At 61.5% G+C, this 19,195-nt stretch overlaps 9 protein-coding genes across 9 annotated transcripts; 5 read left to right on the forward strand and 4 right to left on the reverse strand.

The window, feature by feature from the left end:
- Positions 1–220: 220 nt before the first annotated feature.
- On the forward strand, positions 221–1,677 carry SAM2 (methionine adenosyltransferase sam2; the record flags this gene model as incomplete). The annotated part of the gene is made up of 3 exons (XM_028624351.1): positions 221–273; positions 451–544; positions 634–1,677. The coding sequence occupies 3 exons, from the start codon at positions 221–223 to the stop codon at positions 1,675–1,677; spliced, it is 1,191 nt and encodes a 396-aa protein (XP_028475423.1).
- An 889-nt stretch (positions 1,678–2,566) lies between these two features.
- Positions 2,567–3,507, reverse strand: EHS24_009057 (uncharacterized protein; the record flags this gene model as incomplete). Its single annotated transcript, XM_028624352.1, has 5 exons — positions 2,567–2,673; positions 2,753–2,823; positions 2,921–3,164; positions 3,217–3,353; positions 3,407–3,507. 5 exons carry the CDS (start codon positions 3,505–3,507, stop codon positions 2,567–2,569), a joined length of 660 nt encoding a protein of 219 aa, XP_028475424.1.
- Positions 3,508–4,359: 852 nt separating this feature from the next.
- EHS24_009058 (uncharacterized protein) lies at positions 4,360–5,731 on the forward strand (the record flags this gene model as incomplete). The annotated part of the gene is made up of 2 exons (XM_028624353.1): positions 4,360–4,598; positions 4,741–5,731. The coding sequence occupies 2 exons, from the start codon at positions 4,360–4,362 to the stop codon at positions 5,729–5,731; spliced, it is 1,230 nt and encodes a 409-aa protein (XP_028475425.1).
- Positions 5,732–6,201: 470 nt separating this feature from the next.
- EHS24_009059 (uncharacterized protein) lies at positions 6,202–8,264 on the reverse strand (the record flags this gene model as incomplete). Its single annotated transcript, XM_028624354.1, has 8 exons — positions 6,202–6,332; positions 6,392–6,568; positions 6,706–7,018; positions 7,083–7,436; positions 7,488–7,528; positions 7,594–7,699; positions 7,842–7,925; positions 8,127–8,264. 8 exons carry the CDS (start codon positions 8,262–8,264, stop codon positions 6,202–6,204), a joined length of 1,344 nt encoding a protein of 447 aa, XP_028475426.1.
- A 1,398-nt stretch (positions 8,265–9,662) lies between these two features.
- Positions 9,663–11,435, reverse strand: EHS24_009060 (uncharacterized protein; the record flags this gene model as incomplete). The annotated part of the gene is made up of 4 exons (XM_028624355.1): positions 9,663–10,370; positions 10,489–10,994; positions 11,068–11,274; positions 11,315–11,435. The coding sequence occupies 4 exons, from the start codon at positions 11,433–11,435 to the stop codon at positions 9,663–9,665; spliced, it is 1,542 nt and encodes a 513-aa protein (XP_028475427.1).
- A 329-nt stretch (positions 11,436–11,764) lies between these two features.
- On the reverse strand, positions 11,765–13,103 carry LEU2 (3-isopropylmalate dehydrogenase; the record flags this gene model as incomplete). The annotated part of the gene is made up of 5 exons (XM_028624356.1): positions 11,765–12,453; positions 12,500–12,730; positions 12,784–12,960; positions 13,014–13,048; positions 13,090–13,103. The coding sequence occupies 5 exons, from the start codon at positions 13,101–13,103 to the stop codon at positions 11,765–11,767; spliced, it is 1,146 nt and encodes a 381-aa protein (XP_028475428.1).
- A 378-nt stretch (positions 13,104–13,481) lies between these two features.
- NOB1 (Nin1 binding protein) lies at positions 13,482–14,937 on the forward strand (the record flags this gene model as incomplete). The annotated part of the gene is made up of 2 exons (XM_028624357.1): positions 13,482–14,759; positions 14,821–14,937. 2 exons carry the CDS (start codon positions 13,482–13,484, stop codon positions 14,935–14,937), a joined length of 1,395 nt encoding a protein of 464 aa, XP_028475429.1.
- A 539-nt stretch (positions 14,938–15,476) lies between these two features.
- CEF1 (Pre-mRNA-splicing factor cef1) lies at positions 15,477–17,975 on the forward strand (the record flags this gene model as incomplete). Its single annotated transcript, XM_028624358.1, has 1 exon — positions 15,477–17,975. The coding sequence occupies one exon, from the start codon at positions 15,477–15,479 to the stop codon at positions 17,973–17,975; it is 2,499 nt and encodes an 832-aa protein (XP_028475430.1).
- Positions 17,976–18,125: 150 nt separating this feature from the next.
- On the forward strand, positions 18,126–18,872 carry EHS24_009064 (uncharacterized protein; the record flags this gene model as incomplete). Its single annotated transcript, XM_028624359.1, has 2 exons — positions 18,126–18,719; positions 18,777–18,872. 2 exons carry the CDS (start codon positions 18,126–18,128, stop codon positions 18,870–18,872), a joined length of 690 nt encoding a protein of 229 aa, XP_028475431.1.
- Positions 18,873–19,195: the final 323 nt, after the last annotated feature.

The following is a 19,195-nucleotide window of genomic DNA, read 5'->3' on the forward strand; positions in this document are numbered from 1 at the left end:
GTGTGGTGTGTCGTTCGATGGCGATGGCGTGATGGTTGTGCCGCCGCCGCCGCCGGTGGGTCGTACGCGGGGCTGGCGACGGACGCATTCACGCCCGCCCCCCGCCCAGCGCGGCTTCGTATTTCATGGCCCCCCCCATTTCCTCCACGAGTCAATCTCTCTCTTTCCATCTCTCTTTCTCATTCCCCTTCACCCCCTCCCACACCCATCTATAGCCAAAATGACCAACGTCGTCAACGGTACCGGCCCCGTCGCCACCCTCGCCCCCGGCCAGTGAGTAGCACACTTCCTCCCCCCCCTACACAACGCCGCCGCCGCCACCACCCCATCGCGCTGGGCCAGTCGCGTCGGCGCGAAAATTCCACCGCCACGGTGCCGCGCACGTTTACCCGCGCCTGGTACCCACACCCATCCCACCCATCCATCGACTCCCAGCTAACCCTCCGCCAGCTTCCTCTTCACCTCCGAGTCGGTCGGTGAGGGCCACCCCGACAAGATCTGTGACCAGGTCTCGGACGCCATCCTCGATGCCTGCCTTGCCGAGGTGAGTGTTTTTTTAGAGAGGAAAAAAAAGAGCCTGGCTCCGCCAGCATCATTTCCTTGCCACCGTCCATGTACTAACCCTACTCCCAGGACCCCAACTCCAAGGTCGCCTGTGAGACCGCCGCCAAGACCGGTATGATCATGGTCTTCGGTGAGATCACCACCAAGGCCAAGCTCGACTACCAGAAGGTCATCCGTGAGACCATCCAGAAGATTGGCTACGACGACTCGGAGAAGGGCTTCGACTACAAGACCTGCAACATCCTTGTCGCCATTGAGCAGCAGTCGCCCGACATTGCCCAGGGTCTCGACCACGGTGACCTCGAGTCGCACGGTGCCGGTGACCAGGGTATCATGTTCGGCTACGCCACCGACGAGACCCCCGAGTACATGCCCCTCACCATCATGCTTGCCCACAAGCTCAACGCCGCCATGGCCGAGGCCCGTCGCGACGGCTCGATGGGCTGGCTCCGCCCCGACTCGAAGACCCAGGTCACCGTCGAGTACAAGAAGGAGGAGTCGGGTGCTGTCACCCCCATCCGTGTCGACACCGTCGTCATCTCGACCCAGCACGCCGAGGAGATCACCACCGAGGACCTCCGTGCCCAGATCCTTGAGAAGATCATCAAGAAGGTCATCCCCAAGAACCTCCTCGACGACCGTGTCGTCTACCACATCCAGCCCTCGGGCCGCTTCGTCATTGGTGGTCCCCAGGGTGACGCCGGTCTCACTGGCCGCAAGATCATTGTCGACACCTACGGTGGCTGGGGTGCCCACGGTGGTGGTGCCTTCTCGGGCAAGGACTTCTCCAAGGTCGACCGCTCGGCTGCCTACACTGCCCGCTGGATCGCCAAGTCGCTCGTTGCCGCCGGCCTCGCCCGCCGCGCCCTCGTCCAGCTCTCGTACGCCATTGGTGTCGCTGAGCCCCTCTCGATCTTCGTCGACACCTACGGCACCGGCAACAAGTCGGACGCCGAGCTCGTCGAGATCATCCGCAACAACTGGGACCTCCGCCCCGGTGTCATTGTCAAGGAGCTCGGCCTCCAGCAGCCCATCTACCGCCAGACCGCTGCTTACGGCCACTTCGGCAACCCCTCGTACTCGTGGGAGAAGCCCAAGACCCTCAAGTTCTAAGTTGCTCCTATGCGCCGCCTAGACTAGCCCCCCTCCCCTCGCATTTCCTCATCCTCTAGCTCCTCTCCCCCTCATTGGGACGCCCTGCTCCTCGCGGGCCCCACGCGCGAGTTCCACCTCGCGCGCCAACCCCCCTTCTCCTCGCTCTCCTCCACACACCCATCCCATACCCCCAGCATAAACACATTCCCCCAATGGTTAGACACAACACCAACACTGTTACCCCTCTTAGCCGCCATCACTCCTCCCCAACCCCCTGCGTCCTATCCCCCATTTATAAGGGCCGCTGCGGCGGGAGGCAACGTGGGTGGTTGTGTGGTCTGTTTGCCCCCCAAACGGGCCACCACCACCACCCACTTTTTGGCGCATACCCCCGGTACTCTATCAGCACCCCACTAGACATCTATAGAGCCGCCGGTACACTGGTTTAAAATGTATGGCTTCAACCGCCACGAAAAAAAAAACAATCGCTGCAGCTGCACGGGCACCTAGGAAGCGATCACTGACATGAATGGGGAGTGTGTGAGAACCGGATGTTCGGCATGAGGCGCCACGAGCGGATATGAAGTGATGAAAGAAGCAAATATCGGCATCGACATCGCGCCATCCTGCATCTGTTCCAGCGAAGCAGACGGCCGGGCTGTCCGCCATGTCGCTTATCGAGTTGCCTAGCCCGAACACATGAATGCACAGGCGCACGCGTGTGTGTAGGTGGACGGACGACCACGGATTATGAGAATACATCGGTGTTGATACAACCGCCAACCGACCCCGCGCCACACACTCCTCTGCGCCGTCACCGCCGCGAGGGCATTGTGCCCCTCTATCTGTACTGGCGTACTGGCGTGCTCTCGCGCTCTCGCGCTCTCGCGCTCTCGCGCTCGCCGGCTCACTCACCGGCCAGGTCCCAGAGGCGGTTGGCATAGTGTACCCTCTGGGCCGGGTCGGCCGTCTGCGGGGGCGTGACGGTGTGTACGTCGGGCTTTGCGTCGTTGCCTGGAGGGGAGGGGTGGTTAGTCTCAACAGACGGGGCCAGACAGCACGCCTGGTGCTGTGTACTTGTAATTGTACTCACGGACAATGAACTTGACGGGCGATTCCGACGCGAGCTTGAAGCCCATGCCCGCGAACAGCTGGAGGCGGATCCTACGAACGTCAGTGGTGTTCACCCACGAGGGCATGCCGGGGTTTGACGGTCAATCAACAGACTGTCCCGTCGGCCATTCTCTCCCCCTCTACTCACACCTGGCCGTCGTTTCCCGCGCCCGCAGCCACGTCCCACCGGCGGACCTCGTCGCGCTCGGCCTTGACGCGGCCCAGCTCGACCTCGCGCTTGGCGACGTTGCCCTGTTCCTCGTTGAGCTGCTTGCCGGCCGAGTACTGCTGGTGTTCCAACGACCGCACCGCCGCCTCGTGTTCTGCCGCTGACGGTGTGCCCTTTGGCCGCTGGGCAGCGTCGGCCGCTGCGTGGTGCTGTGCTGCGAGAACTGGGATGTCAGTGGATGGACACAACACGGTGGACGGAAACGGGGGACCCACCTCGCAGCTCGTCGTGCAGCCTGTCGACAATGGCGCCGCGCTCCGTGTCCTTGGCAATCACGGCCGCCTCGGCAGCGGCCACGTCTCCCAGCTCGTCGTGAACGTCCAGCATGGGCGACACATCTGCGACGACGGCACTGGTGAAGTGGGTGGTCAGCTTTTGGTGCGCAAAGGGCGACGTTCAGCTCACGTCAGTGCCCGCCACTGGATGTCTGCGGAAGAGTTGTTTGCCGAGTCTTCAACTCCGTACGAGTCGTCGTTGTCTGCTGCTGCTGCTGGTCGGGGCGGCATGGCTGTGGATGGTGTAGTGGATGTTGTTGACAGTGAGGGGGAGAAGACAGTCGCGCGTTTGTTTTGACTCTTTGTGGGTGGCGGCGGCGTTTGCGTGCCTACGGGGACGGAGAAATTAGGGAATTGGATACACACGCCTATTTCTGGGGATTAGGCTCGTTCCGTGTCTCCCAACTGTCGTCATGGGGAACCAGACGTCCCGGTTCTTTGGATGTTCCTCCGCCGCCGCGCGTGGATGCTCTCTCGTCCAGCGTTTTGTAGCCGTCACGACCGGGCCACCCATTTCTCGCCGCTCGTCACTTCTCCACCACCTACCCACCCACCCACACCCGCGCACAAGACCCCACCGGCCAGCAGCAACGGTCATCTGCACACACTCTACCTGCCTCTGCGACACCGCCCACCACCCCCTCTCTTTTACCAACCCCTTCCCTCCCTCCCCACAACACCGAGGAACAGCCACTGCCATGTCGGCGACAATCGGCAGTGCTCAGCCGAAACGGCACAGGCGGGCCGACGGTCGCGTCGAAGGACGCCGTGGACGGGATCCGGACAGCTCACAGGACGCCAGCGAAGAGGGTGAGCATGGCCTGCACAAGCACAAGCAAAAGCAGCAGAAGAATCCACGTGCCGTGGCAAAAGAGCTGACGCCGACCGTTCGACGTGTCTCCTGAACCCCCCACATCTCTGGACCATCTCTTCCGAAACCATGTGCTGTGAACCGCGTGAATCGCACTGTTTCTGTGTGCCCCCCCACGCACCGCCCATGTCGCGCTGCCGCTGCTCTCGTTGCTCGCCGTGATCGCCATGCATCCCGAACATGCACAACTCTCACACACACACACCACGCACATGTACTTGGACATTGCAGACAACGACGTGTCGGACGTTGCGTCGCTCATTTCGGTCAACGCGCCTTCGCTGACCCCATCGGCCGCGTCTTCGCCACGCCTCAACGCCCCCGCACCGCCGAGTGCGCTCCACGGCGGCAACGCCCGTCACCCGGCTCCCATGGGCCTCGCACTCAACATACTTCGCCGCGGCGACAAGCGCCAGGAGCTGAGTGAGAGCGAGGGTCTCGAGTCCCCAACGTGAGTGGTTGCGTCCCGGTTGGCGAGTGCCGGAGACAGAAGCTTGGCGCCGTCTGACCTCGGAAGGGGCCAGAGACGGGCCTGGTCCTTCTTTCCGAGATAACGGCAGTTTGGGCCATACCCAATACTGACTCTTGCGCAGGTACGATGGCGACATTGAGAGCTCGTCGACTGTCGGCACCCCCATCCACCCCTCGTACGGCGGTGCTGGACACCTGCGGCGTCCGTCGTCGCCCACGCCCGGCGCCAACAGTGCGACTCCCGGCCAACTGAACCGCGCACCTACTCCCAAGGCGTCGCGCGCGCGTCTGGCCGACACAACAACCTCTCATCCGACCGACGTGCCCGTCGCCGACTCGGTGTCGCTCGCGCACCCGTACCGCGCACATGAGCAGGGCAACCCCCAGTCGGCTGCGGGCCCACTGAGGATGTACACACGTCCCGTGGAGGTGAGCGAGGACAACATTCGCGGCTTTGTGCAGCGTGCGATCGACGGCGAGGGCATCGAGGACGGCGTCGAGCGGTGGTGGCGCACAAACCCCCCTCCCCAGGACAGGCCGGTGCGTATCTACGCCGACGGCGTGTACGACCTGTTCCACTTTGGCCACGCGCTGCAGCTGCGCCAGGCCAAGATGTCGTTCCCACGCGTCCACCTGCTGGTCGGCGTGTGCTCGGACCAGCTGTGTGCCGGCCACAAGTCGGCCCCGGCCATGACCCATGCCGAGCGCTGCGAGGGCGTGCGCCATTGTCGCTGGGTCGACGAGGTGCTCCCGGACGCGCCGTGGGTCGTCGACCAGGCCTGGATGGACAAGTACCAGATCGACTACATTGCCCACGACGAGCTCGTCTACCCGTCAAAGGACATGGAGGACGTCTACGCCTGGGTCAAGGGCGAGGGCAAGTTTCTCCCCACGCGCCGCACCCCGGCCATCTCCACCTCGGACCTCCTCGAGCGCATCGTCCGCGGATACCGCGACGGCTTCTTCGACTCCAAGCTTGAGAAGAACGGCCAGACAGACCTGCTCGCCGCCGACGTCGACTGGGACTCGGACAAGAGCATCGAGCGCCGCCACCAGCGCCGTCTCGCCCACGCTGCCAAGTCGAAGAAGAACTTGGCGGGCGCTGCGCAGTAGGCGCGCGCGCGGCGTGTGCCCAGACCAACAAAAAGACAAAAAAGACAAAAAGCAAAACAGGAACCTCCTCGCGCGCATGGGTCGTTATTAGGGCGATAATAACTTTTTTTTTCGTTTCTTTGTTGCTCTTTCTTTTTGTGTTCCATCGTCTCCCATTCCCCCATTCCCCCTCAACACCAAGTCTCCTTTCTGTCTCTGTCTCTCTCCCTCTCCCTCTCAGCCCCCAACACACTGGAATCTCATCATATATACAGGGCGCGGCACAGCCATGCAGAGCATATACGAGCACGAGCGCGATCGCGGCGTACAACTTCTGTGCATTTCAACTTGTCTGTGTCTACATTCTCTGACATCTGCCTTCGCCCGGGGCCGACGACCCGCTGCTCCCATGCTCACGCTCGCGTCACTTCCCACATTCACGCGCGCGTGCTATGGCGCTTGCTCACATGCACGCCTCTCCCCATCTTTCATCAGAGGTGGTCCTGGCCCTTTGCAATCGCCTCGTTGAACATACGCCCAATAAGCGCACGGCGGATCTCCTGCGTGCCCGCGCCGACAGTGTACAGGCGCGAATCGCGGAGCAGGCGGCCGACCTCGTAGTCTGTGGAAGAAACACCCAGTCAGCTCTACCCGTTCGTGCACTTGACACTCGCAACTCACCGTTAATGTAGCCGTTTCCGCCAAAGCACTGCTGCGCGTCCATGGCGACCTCGACACAGCGGTCCGAGACGTACAGGATCGCGCCGGCGCAGTCCTCGCGCGACACCTTGCCGGCGTCGGCGGCGCGCGCGACGGCGTACACGTACGCGCGGGATGCCGAGAGCTTGGTGTACATGTCTAGAGGCGGGTGTCATGTCAGCAAACAGCAAAGCAAAACAGAGCGAAGCAATGGACCATGGCTGTGTGGTCCTCGGCAGTGCAGACCCAGCCACCGCCACAAGCATTCCCGCCCTCCCCGGCTCGCCCGCACTCACCGGCCAGCTTGCCCTGCATGAGCTGGAACGTGCCAATCTTCTGGCCAAACTGCTCCCTCTCGTGCGTGTAGCCCAGGGTCATGTCGAGCGCGGCCTGCATGATGCCCAGGGGACCGCCGGACAGGACGAGGCGCTCATAGTCGAGGCCGGACATGAGGACCTTTGCTCCGTTGCCCACGCCGCCAATGACGTTTTCGGCGGGCACCTCGACGTTGTCAAAGAAGATCTCGGCAGTGGGCGAGCCGCGCATCTGGAAGAGAGGGGTTACTGTCAGCTGGTTGGACGCAGCAATGGTAGCTGACGGGGGTGGGGACTGCCATGGCAGGCCCTCTCGGCTCCCGTCCCGTCCCTCGTACTCCTTCCCTTCTCCTACTCACACCAAACTTGTCCAGCGGCTCGCCGACCGTGAACCCAGGCATACCCTTCTCCACGAGGAACGCCGTAATGGCCTTTGACGGCTTTGCGTCCTTTTCAGACTTTGCATAGATCAAAAACGTCGACGCAATGGGCGAGTTTGTGATCCAGCACTTGGACCCGTTCATAATGTACTTGTCGTGGCTCTTGTCGAGCTCGGCGCGCGTGCGCATCGAGACCACGTCCGAGCCGGCGTTGGGCTCGGACATGGCCAGCGAACCGACATGCTCGCCCGTGAGCAGCTTGGGGAGGTACTTTGCAATCTGGGGTTCGGAACCGTTACGGCGCAGCTGGTTGACCATGAGGTTGGAGTGGGCCTGGGCGTGTCAGCTGGTGGGACATCGACGTCGTCGCTAGCTGGGACTCACGCCGTAGCTGAGGCCGACGGATGCGCTGGCACGCGAGATCTCTGCGAGCACGTCAGTATGCGGTGCAGTTGGGTAGTATTGCGGCAGATCCAGATCCATGACTTACCCTCCATTGCGATCGTGTGCTCGAGGTATCCGAGACCAAGACCACCCAGCTCCTCGGGGACAGTGACACCCAGCAGTCCCATGTCGCCCATCTTGGGGAAGAGGTCCTGAAACATTAGCTCCGGCACCAACATACAACGCAAGGAGCGGAGCGGAGCGACCGTGACGGTGGCGGCTGCACAGAAGATGAAGCACAGCAGCTACACGCGCCCCCGCTCCGCTCACACCTTTGCCCACCGACAAACTCACAGCGGGCATCTTGTTCTTCTTGTCAATCTCAGCCGCGCGCGGCGCAATCTCCTTTTGGGCAAAGTTGGCGACGTTGTCACGGAACTGCACTGTGGTCAGCAGAATGCTCGACGTTGAACCACCACACGGCAGTCCCAGCTCGCCAGCTCGCCAGCTCGCCCGACGAAGACCGGCAAGCGCCCGTTCACCGTTCACGGGTCGCCTGCCGCCAGCCGGCTGCTCGCACTGGGACCAGGGGACCACTACCCAAACACTGCACTGCACTGCTTCGCCTCGCTCACTCACCTCCTCCTGCTCGGGCGTGAGGCCCGCGACGGGTCCGTTGTAGCTCGTGAACGCGCGCGGGGTCCCGAGCGCGCGCACGCCAGTGGCGCGGCGGACGGCTGGGCGGAGGGAACGGGCGAGGACGACGCGTGTGGTCATGGTGGTGGTGGCGGGAATGGGAATGAAAGGCGAAAGCGTATAGAGTGCGAAGTATGAAGCAGATCAAAGCGCAGCTGGCAAATGTCAGCTTTGTTCGTTGCCCGTGGTGTCCCATGTGGTGGACGCAGAGTGTGTGGCCTGCTCGCTGTTCGGCATGCAACACATCGGGTCGGACCTTGGGACGTCACCCCTCGGCTAATATGTCCCGGCGGGTCCCCAGGCGTGCTGCCGGGCATGCCGGGTGGAGGCCCACTTGCGGGCCACGGGCACGGTCGCCTTCTTGCTTTGCCATTTCCTTCTGCCTTCCTCTCCGTCTCGCAGAAAACGACGTCTCCCTCCTGGATGAGGGGATACCCATCCTGGAGGCCTGGAGATGACCCACACCATACAAGCATACTGCGAAAACGCGAGGACCGGATGAACTGGGAGGCAGCTGGGCAGGGTGAATTAGGCTGGCAACGGCGTCGTCCGATCCATCCCCTCACCCACGGCCGGGGTCTCCATCCGTCCGTCAATCGCCACGGCCGCAAGGGTCCATTTCACTTGATCGGCTTGCAGAATAATAACAATTCGTCTGAGCATGATTAAAAAGTAGTCGCTGAGCTCTATTCGAGCCTCCTACTCTCTCCTAATGAGCCTCCCTGCTCTCTCCTAATGAGCCTTCTCTGCTCCTTCTATTCGAGCCGCCTGCTCTTTCCTAATGAGCCTCTCTGCTCTCTTAGGTTTTGTGGATGGATTGTGGATTGTGGATTGTGTGGTAACCTCCGCTCCTCCTAATGAGCCCCCTCCCCCGGGTGTGGTATTGAGACACCCAGCTCCGTGGTGTAGTTTATAGAGCCACCAAGCTCCCACTGGCCAGTGATTTTTGTATCATCGCCCTCCCGGGATCGAACTCTGAAATTCCCAGTGACAGAATTCAACTATCCAGGACCAACTTAGCGGGGAAGCTAACGGGTTTTGATAATTTCCAGATTGTTAGAAACACGTAACCAGATTGCTTCCGCCGAATGATGTCAGCAGTCCCCCAAGCGCTATCCATATAAAAGACCATCTACCGCTAGTATACCATGCATCTCCGTTTCTCTTTCACTCTATACCTCATACCCTCGTTACCTCGCTGGTACTGTCTGCAGCAGTGCTAGCATCGACATCCGAGGCTCTCTTTTCTTACACAGATACGGCGATGCCTCTTGAGAGCATGCATGCATTGTTTAACGTTGAATTTTGATTCCGTTAACCGCCGCGCGCTTGGTCTGCGGATCTGCGGCCAGGTCACTGACGAGAAGATGGGTGGCCATGGCGATGCATACAACACCCAGACACGTAGAGGACTCGTACAATTGATGTCAGTGGATGCGATGGGCCCTTCGCAATGACGTATAAAGCAGGGTATTGTGCTCACGCGCTCTCGCCCACCGCATCCTTGACCACGGCGGCGACAGCCTCGATCTCGGCCTTGCCCCACTTGCCGTCCACCTTGGCCATGAAGCGGCCCCGTGCACCACCACCTTTCACGCGGGCCTTGTCGTCGCCCGCCAGCGCGCGCTTGACAGCCTCGAAGAGGCTCTTGGCCCGCGCCTCGTCCTTGGACGACACCAGCAGGAGGACCGGGGACACCCCCGGCGGACTCGACGTGAGGACGATCGCGCCCTCCTCCCGGACGGCGAGATAGGCCGATGCGGCGGCCGAGAGGAAATCGTAGTCGTGGCTCGCGGGGACGATGCGCTGGACCCACGCGACAGGGTCCGCCGCGGCGGCCTCGCCCACAACCTTTGCCAGTTCGGCCTTGAGCGCCTTTTCCCGCTCGGCCGTGTCGAAGCGGTTGGTCTCGATCTTGGTGATGCGCTCGACGACGTCAGCGCGTCCGACGTTGATCGCCTGTCCGGCCTGCGAGAGCCACCGGGACGCGAGCGAGAGGTGGTTGACCGCGCGCGGGCCCGCGACGAAGAACAGCCGCGTGGGCACCTTGGACGTCGGCTCGGTGGCTGTCCATGGCGCGCTGGGGGGAAGAACGTGCAGGAAGCCAATGACCGAGAGCTCGGGACACTGCGTACCGCAGCAGGCGTTGCGGTCGATCTCGTCGATAACGCAGTGGCGGATGACGCCCTAGTCAGAGTCAGCAAGGAGGGTCGCGAGTAGAAGGCTGCAGATGGTGGTTGTCGAGGGGCAAACTGTTCACAACCACCGCTTGCCGTAGCATGGTCTCCACGCCTGAAGTACTCACCCCAGCGTAGTCCTTTGGAATACCCCTGCTCTCCCTCTCCAATTCGCTCGCACGCTCTGGGTCGCTGACAGCCGTGTGATCCATCTGCACGGTCACGTCGATCCAGACCTTGCGGTTCTGCTTGATAAAGTCGTTACACTCCTTCTCCACCTCGGCCGCCTCCGCCCACGTCAGGCCGCGCGAGAGCTCGACGTACGGTGCCTCGGTGGTCGGGTGCGCGCCCATGCCCCACGACAAGGTCGGGAGACCGCGTGCGTCGAGGACGGCAGACAGGAGGTGCTGAGCAGTGTGAGTGATCATGTGGTCGGTGCGGCGGTCCCAGTCGACCTCGACGGTGGCTTCCTGCCCGACGATGGTGTCGAATGCGATGGGAGAGACGTCGGGGACGCGGACAAGGTGCACAGCGTCGAGCTTGCGGCGCACACAGCCTTCAATGGCAAACGTGTGGGGGGTACCGTTGGCGTCGGTGAGCGTCATGCGGCCGGTATCCCATGGCTGGCCTCCACCTGGAAGAAAGTCAGTACACCACACGCATATCTGATAGCAACGACAAGCGCGACAGCTGGTATCCCAACTCACCCTCCGGGAACACGACAGTGTCCTCCAGCTCGACCTCCCAGAGCTTGCCTACGGGCGTGGCCGTTCCGGACCCGCCAGGCGTCTCAGAAGGTGTCGCCGCGGCAGACTTGTTCTTTTTCTTTTCCCTGCCCTTTTGGGCAAGCGGAGCAGCAGAGGCCGGGGACGTGGCGTGCACGCGCGAGGTGAGCGAGCGCAGGAGAGGGTCGCCTAAACTTAGTAAGCACAGTTTAAAGCAGTGGTGACTCACGCTGACATGCCAACAGACCGACGATACGCTTGGGAGGCACCTCGGAGGGGTCAAAGTGGATGCGACTGTAGTCTGCCGGGGTAGCTGTCTTTGGGAGCGGCGGAGCGAGGTCGTATGTCATGATGGGCGAGACGGTGACAAGAGCAACAGACAATGGACACAGGCGACAGGTAATGGTGACAAGAGCAAAAGGTAGCTCTCGGTTAGCATCTCGTAACGACCGTCTTTCGAGTCGCGAGTTATCATGCGGGTCTGACGGAGTTTTCGGAGTTGGCCGAGTAGCCCATCTCGTACGTGTCCACTCCAGCTGGTACTACTAGACAACCAATGCATCTGCTGAACCCCATGCTTTCTGCGTTCTAGAGCTGCCACCTTTTGATCTACAAAACCTTCGGCCTGGCTGGTAGTGGCCGCGCTGGCCACCCCCTTTCCTTTTGTGTTTCCACCTGCTTAGAGGATGGTGGCAAGAACCTCGACAATCTTGTCACCCATCTCGGTGGTCGACTTGTTGCCGCCAAGGTCCTTGGTGCGGAAGTCGAAGCCGCCAGTCTCGACGGGGTCGAGGACCTTACGGACGGCAGCCTCGATGGCCTCGGCAGCCTTGGCCTGGCCGAGCGAGTAGCGGAGCATCATGGCGGCCGAGAGGATGGTGCCGATGGGGTTGGCAATGCCCATGCCGGCAATGTCGGGAGCCGAGCCGTGGATGGGCTCGTAGATACCCTGGACGGTCTTGGACGCGTCGGGGGCACCGGCGAGCGACGCCGAGGGGAGGAGACCAAGCGAGCCGGGGATGACCGAGGTCTCGTCCGAGATAATGTCACCAAAGAGGTTCTCGGTAACGACGACACCGTTGAGCTTGCGGGGGTTGGCAACGAGGATCATGGCAGCCGAGTCGACGAGCTGGTGCTCGTACTGGAGCTGGGGGTACTCCTTGGTCATGACCTCCTCGAAGGTCTTGCGCCACAGGCGCGAGGTGGCGAGGACGTTGGCCTTGTCGAGCGAGGTGACCTTGAGAGGGGGGTTGGCGGCAAGAGCAATCTGGCAAGCGACACGGGTAATGCGCTGGATCTCACCGACCGAGTAGGTGCAGGTGTCAAAGGCGACACCCTCCTCGTTGGCCTCACCGCGCTCACCAAAGTCTGTATCGTTAGCTCTGGAGGGGACAGACACCTCAGATAGACTTACAGATACCGCCGATGAGCTCGCGGACGACAATGATGTCGGTGCCCTGGGCGACCTCGGCCTTGAGAGGCGAGTGCTTCAGGAGACCCTCCGAAGCAAAGTTGGCGGGACGAATGTTGGCGTAGAGACCGAGGGCCTTGCGGAGGGCAAGGAGACCCTGCTCGGGGCGGACAGGGCCGACACCCCACTTGGGGCCACCGATGGCACCTGCAACGTCAGTACGTGTTTCCGAGACTGTGATACCAGCTTGCGAAGAGACTCAAGTAGCGGCACACTTCAATACTGACCGAAGAGAACAGCGTCAGCCTCCTGGCACGACTTGAGGGTGTCCTCGGGGAGGGGGGTGCCGGTAGCGTCAATGGCGGCACCGCCAAAGAGCTTCTCAGTGAGCTCGAGCTTGAGAGTGGGGGTCTTCTCAGTGACAACGTTGAGGACGCGGACGGCCTGCTGGACAATCTCGGGGCCTGAGACGTTAGCTTCGTGGACTCGTCTTGCCGGACGTTGGCGAGCTACCCACCAATGCCGTCGCCGCCGAGGACGGTAATCTTGAAGCTATCTGTCAGCCGCCATGCTCTAGATCCCAGGTAGCTTACGTCGTAGCAGCCATATTCGTTTGTTTGTGTGTGTGTGTTGGTGGTGTATAGAGGAAGAGAAAGAAAAAGAGGCTGTAAATGTTATAATATGACGCCCACAGGTGCGCTCGCTCGACTCACGGCCAACTCGCCCATCGCCCACCCCCGCACACACCGCACAAGCAGTTGATCGCCGCCAACGGGGACGCGTTTTTCGGCCGAAATTAGACCCACTTTAATTGGGCAAGGAAGTGGCATTAAATTGTTACGTAATAATATTGGCATTAGGTAATGTCTGCATTATATTATGTAATCTGTTTAACGGACATCTTCAATACTCCGCAAAAGTTCAATTATTTCCATGTCCATCGACATCACCTCTGCTGCAGCTTACTCAACAACACACACACACCATGGCCTTCTCCTACAGCGCAGCTGCTGCTGCAGCTACAGCGGGCCCGTCCAGCGCGGGCCCCTCGACGTCCGCCGCTCCGGAACCCGCCTCGACCGGCATCAAGCACTTGATCCTCGACGCCGGACCCCTCCTGTCCCTCACCCCTCTTCGCCACTTGTCGAGCTCGTTCCACACCACTCCCATGGTCCTTGCCGAGCTGCGTGACCCCAAGGCCCGCCAGCACTGGGAACACCTCAAGCTCACTGGCCTGGATGTGCGCGTCGAGGCCCCCTCGGCCGAGGCAATGGCCAAGGTCATTGCGTTCGCCAAGAAGACCGGTGACTTTGCCGTCTTGTCGGCTACCGACATGAGCGTCGTCGCTCTCACCTACCAGTATGAGGTTGCCGTCAACGGTGACGCCCGTATCCGTACCGCTCCGGGACAGAAGCTGCCGCCTCTGGCTGGTGTCCCGCCAGTGGTGGAGGAGGAGAAGAAGGACGCCGAGGAGGACTCGGAGTCGGAGGGCGAGGAGGTCGAGGTTGAGATTGAGGCTGAGGCCGAGGCCGATGCTTCCGCACCGACTGAGCAGACTGCCGAGGAAGCCGCTCCTGTTTCCAAGACCTCTGTTGAGGAGATCACCCAGGGTGTTTCTGAGCTTGCCACTGAGGCTACTCCTGCTGAGACCCCTGCGCCTGCAGCCCCCGCCGCTGAGGTCCCCGGCTGGGTCGAGGACGACGAGAGCGACGGCGGCGAGTGGATCACCCCTTCCAACGTCCAGAAGCACCGCTCGCACGACCTTGGCCTTTTGCCCGACGAGAAGCGCGCCGCCCAGGCTCCCTTGGCCGCGGCCTGTATGACCGGAGACTACGCGGTCCAGAACGTTCTGCTCGGCATGGGCCTCGGCCTCGTCGGCGAGGCCGGCAAGCGTATCTCAAAAGTTCGCTCGTGGGTTCTCCGCTGCCACGCCTGCTTCAAGCTGTGTAAGGACAGCAGCAAGCGGTTCTGCCCCTCGTGCGGCAACGCCTCGCTCATGCGCACCACCGTCTCGACCAGCGCAGTGACTGGCAAGCAGACCATCCACCTCAAGAAGAACTTCCAGTACCACCTCCGCGGTACCAAGTACTCTATTCCCGACCCCAAGATGGGCCGCGCAAAGGGCCAGCAGAAGGGTGGCTCAGGTCTCATTCTGCGTGAAGACCAGCTCGAGTGGCAGGATGCCGTCCACTCCAACAACATTGCGCGTCAAAAGGAGGAGAAGCGCGCAATCCGCGGCGACGGCTCGTGGATGGACCCCGACGTGAGTTGCATACACTGCATGCTTGGAGCTGGCTGAGCGGTCGCTCACATAATTATAATAGTGGATGCCCGAGATTATCTCGGTCGGCTCCAACGGCAAGGGCCGTCACGACACGCGCGGCATGCCCTCGATCGGTCACGGAAGGAAGAACCCCAACGAGAGGAAGAAGCGCCGCTAGACTGCACGCTGTACGATGAGATTTAGAGAGGGATGGGCTGGTGTACGCACTGTACTGTACCTATAGATAGACACGCACAGCCAGCTCGTCTGGATTATGGGATCTTGCATGGATTGTTATGATTGAAAGTCACCAATGTCCCATGCGTCCGTTTCCAGTTTTGTGCTCCTCCAACCCCCACATACACTGCATGTCACATTTAACAGATGGTATATTACTCACCAGCATGCTCAGTGCATGCATAGATACCATGCATGGTGGGTATGAGCCCCTCATTACTGGGTCGTTACAACTCAACCAGACCTGTGCCACACGCCACAACGCCGATATCGCCGCCCACCGTAGCTCGTCCGCCACCCAACGATGTTGAAAGTCAATCCACCACCACCTTCGTCATCATCATCACCAACCAGCAGCCCGATCCACGACTCGCCAGCTCGCGCCGACTGAACGACGGAGCGAAACCAACCCGCTGCGACCCTGCAGACATCGCCAGTGCTCCACCTTGTTTGCTAGAGCCAAGGAGCAGTTGATTCACGATGGTGCGCATCATCATCAAGGGTGGTGTGTGGCGTAACACCGAGGATGAGATCCTCAAGGCTGCCATCTCCAAGTACGGCAAGAACCAGTGGGCCCGTATCTCGTCGCTTCTGGTGCGCAAGACCCCCAAGCAGTGCAAGGCGCGATGGTACGAGTGGCTGGATCCTTCCATCAAGAAGGTCGAGTGGTCAAAGACCGAGGACGAGAAGCTGTTGCATCTCGCCAAGTTGATGCCCACGCAGTGGCGTACGATTGCCCCCATTGTGGGCCGTACGGCCACGCAGTGTCTGGAGCGCTACCAGAAGCTCCTCGACGATGCCGAGGCGGCGGACCAGGACGAGCTTGGCCTGGGCGACGGCGACGTTGACGGCGCGTCCAAGCCTGCCGACGGCGCGCGCGGTCTGCGCCAGGGCGAGATCGACCCCGACCCGGAGACGCGCCCTGCCCGTCCCGACCCCGTGGACATGGACGACGACGAAAAGGAGATGCTGTCCGAGGCGCGTGCGCGTCTCGCCAACACGCAGGGCAAAAAGGCCAAGCGCAAGGCGCGTGAGCGTCAGCTCGAAGAGGCCCGTCGCGTCGCGTTCCTCCAGAAGAAGCGTGAGCTCAAGGCCGCGGGCATCAACCTCCGCACCAAGCCCAAGAAGAAGGGCATGGACTACAATGCCGACATTCCGTTCGAGAAGCAGCCCGCACCTGGATTCTACGACACTGCCGAGGAGCGTTCCAAGACATACGCGCCCGTGGTCGGCTCGTCGCTGCGTGCCCTCGAGGGAAAGCGCAAGGAGGAGCTCGAGGAGGCCGAGGGCCGCGACGCCAAGCGCAAGAAGGGCAACGACAACAAGGCCGGTACCGCCACCCAGTTTGTGCAGCAACGCGAAGCCCAGATCCGCAAGCTCAAGGAGCAGGAGCAGATTATCCGCCGCCGCAAGCTCAACCTCCCTACCCCCCAGGTTGGCGAGCGCGAGCTCGAGGAGATTGTCAAGATTGGCCAGGCAGGCGAGGCTGCTCGTGACCTTGTTGGATCCAACGACGCCACCGACGGGCTTGTCGGCGACAGCTACGACACCCTCGGCCAGGCGCGCATGACTCGCACGCCACGCGTGGCCATGGCCGAGGACAACGTCCTCGCCGAGGCCCGTCACCTCCGCAACCTCGTCAACACCCAGACTCCCCTCCTCGGCGACGAGAACACCCCCCTCCACAGCGCCAACGACGAGGCCGGTACGGGCTTTGAAAGCGCCACCCCTAGGCAACACATTGCCTCGACGCCCAACCCCCTGGCTACTCCAGCGCGTAACGGTGTCGCCTCTACCCCTCGTGGTGTGGGCCAGACCCCACTGCGCACCCCTATTCGTGACAACCTTAGCATCAACACCGACCAGCGCCCCAGCGGCTGGGGTGACACCCCATCTGACGACCGCCGCCGCGTCAAGGATGCCAAGCGTGCCCTCAAGGCCGGTTTCGCTGCCCTCCCTCGTCCCGAGAACAACTTCGAGCTCGAGGACCCGGAGGATGACGACGAGGAGGATGACGAGGTTGAGATGACTGAGGAAGATGCCGCTGAGCGTGATGCTCGTCTCAAGGCTGAGCGCGAGGAGGAGGAGCGTCTCGAGCTTGAGCGCCGCTCCCAGGTCGTCAAGAAGGGTCTCCCCCGTCCCGCCAACGTCGACACTCGCAGCCTGTTCCGTGAGCTCACTGCTGCTACTGCCGATGCCGAGGAGAGTCTCGCTGCCGCCATTGCGATGATCAACCTCGAGGTCGCCGCACTTGTCAAGCACGACTCGCTCGCCCACCCCTTGCCAGGCACCAGCAACCCAGGCAACTTGGCCAGCGACTACGACATGCCCGAGGACGAGTTTGTCGCTGCTGCCAAGGCCGCTATTCACTCTGAGCTCGCCACCGCTCTCGGCCTTCCGGGCGCCAACGACGAGCAGATCCGTGTCGTGATTGGCTCGCAGGCTGCCGAGGACCCTACTGCCTTTGCATCGTCGTGGTCGTCATCCAAGCAGCTTGTCTACTCCCCCGTCTCCGGCTGGGTCGAGGCCGCGACGCTGTCTGAGGACGAGCTGGCTGCCGCATACGCCTCCATGGTCGGCTCGAGCCGTGACCGCATGGTCGCCGACGCGACCCGTGCCGCCAAGGCCGAGAAGAAGCTCGGCAAGCAGCTGGGCGGCTACACTGCCTTGAATGGCAAGGCGCGTGCCGGCATTGTCGCCGCCATGGAGGACATTCGCACGCAGCAGCGCGAACTCGCGACTTTCAGCATGTTGCGGACGATGGAGGAGGCTGCTGCGCCTGCCCGTCTCGAGGCCAAGCGTGAGGAGGTGGCCGGGCTCGAGCGTCGCGAGCGCGATCTGCAAGCACGGTATGCAGAGCTCAATGACGAGCGCCGCGACTTGATGGAGAAGATTGGCGAACTGGAGACGGACAAGGAGGTCATATCGGCGCAGATGGCACTCGACGCGCAGGAGCTGGCGGAGGCCAATGGCGAGTAGGGGCGGTTTGTAGATTATGCATCACAAAGTGGTAGACAATAGGAGGCTGCTTGCTGCTTGGACGGGAGCAAAATGTCAACCTCATGACGCCGGTGTACACTCTTTTGGGCGATACGTCCGTCCACCTCCATCGTTTGTCAACCACTCACCATGACCTCCCGTCTACGGAGGTGCGCCTCTAGCTTCCGCCGTAACTTCGGGTTCATAGCCCTCGTCAGCGGCCAGTTCATGTGCGCCATCCGACTGACGTTCGATGCTGTCGGAGCGCCCATCCCCACTATTGGCGTTTCCATGATGCCCACCATGAACTACTTTGGCGACGTCGTCTGGTACACTCCCCTGTCTTATTGGCGTCCCTTACACCAATGGGGCGGGTGGAGCACCAAGTTGGAACGCCGGCCAAAGCGCGGCGAGCTGGTCGTGGTCGACAACCCGACCGACCCGAGCTACTATGTGTGCAAGCGGGTCATTGGGGTTGAGGGCGACTTGGTGGAGATGGATCCGCGGCGGGACGGCATCGTCTGGGACCCGTCTCGGCACTCGCTGGACCGGAAGCGCAGTGCAGGACGTGACGATGGAGAGATGGCGTCGGTCGCGGGACAAGACCGGTGGGGCCATAGCAAGTATGTGCGTATCCCAAAGGGCTACATCTGGATCGCAGGCGACAACCTGTCCAGCTCGACGGATTCGAGACACTATGGGCCTGTACCGCTCGCAAGCGTCCGCGGAAAGGTCATTGCGCGTGTAAGTGCTGCAGGAAGGACGTTGGAGTATGTGGGCTGGGCTGACGGTGCGGTCAAGATCTGGAAGGACGGGCGGCCAGACTGGACGCGGTTTGACTCCAACGTCCGCGTCATTGGCGAGTGCGACATTCCATCGATCAGCTCGAGGCTCTAGACGCCATACCATGTCGACCAGGAGCATGTCCCTCACACTAATGCCTTGTGCTCGAAGCTGGGTGTTGGCAATGCCCCACAAGTCGTCCTTTCTTGACCCTCAAGACGAAGCCGGCAACCTCGAGGGCTTGCCCGAGCACCTTCTGCAAGCTCCCCAACTCGCCTCATTCACCCATTGACCTCAACAACAACACACCTCAACACTTCACGCAGCTACCCAGCTGCCTCATGTATACAATACGTACCACAGACATCGATGCATCACCAACCTGTCGTTCTTGCAGCCGAAGTTGTATTGTGTCGGAGTCGGCCAACCTAAAATGG

The sequence above is a fragment of the Apiotrichum porosum genome (genome assembly GCF_003942205.1).
Source record: "Apiotrichum porosum strain DSM 27194 chromosome Unknown scaffold_8, whole genome shotgun sequence".
Classification (NCBI taxonomy): domain Eukaryota; kingdom Fungi; phylum Basidiomycota; class Tremellomycetes; order Trichosporonales; family Trichosporonaceae; genus Apiotrichum; species Apiotrichum porosum.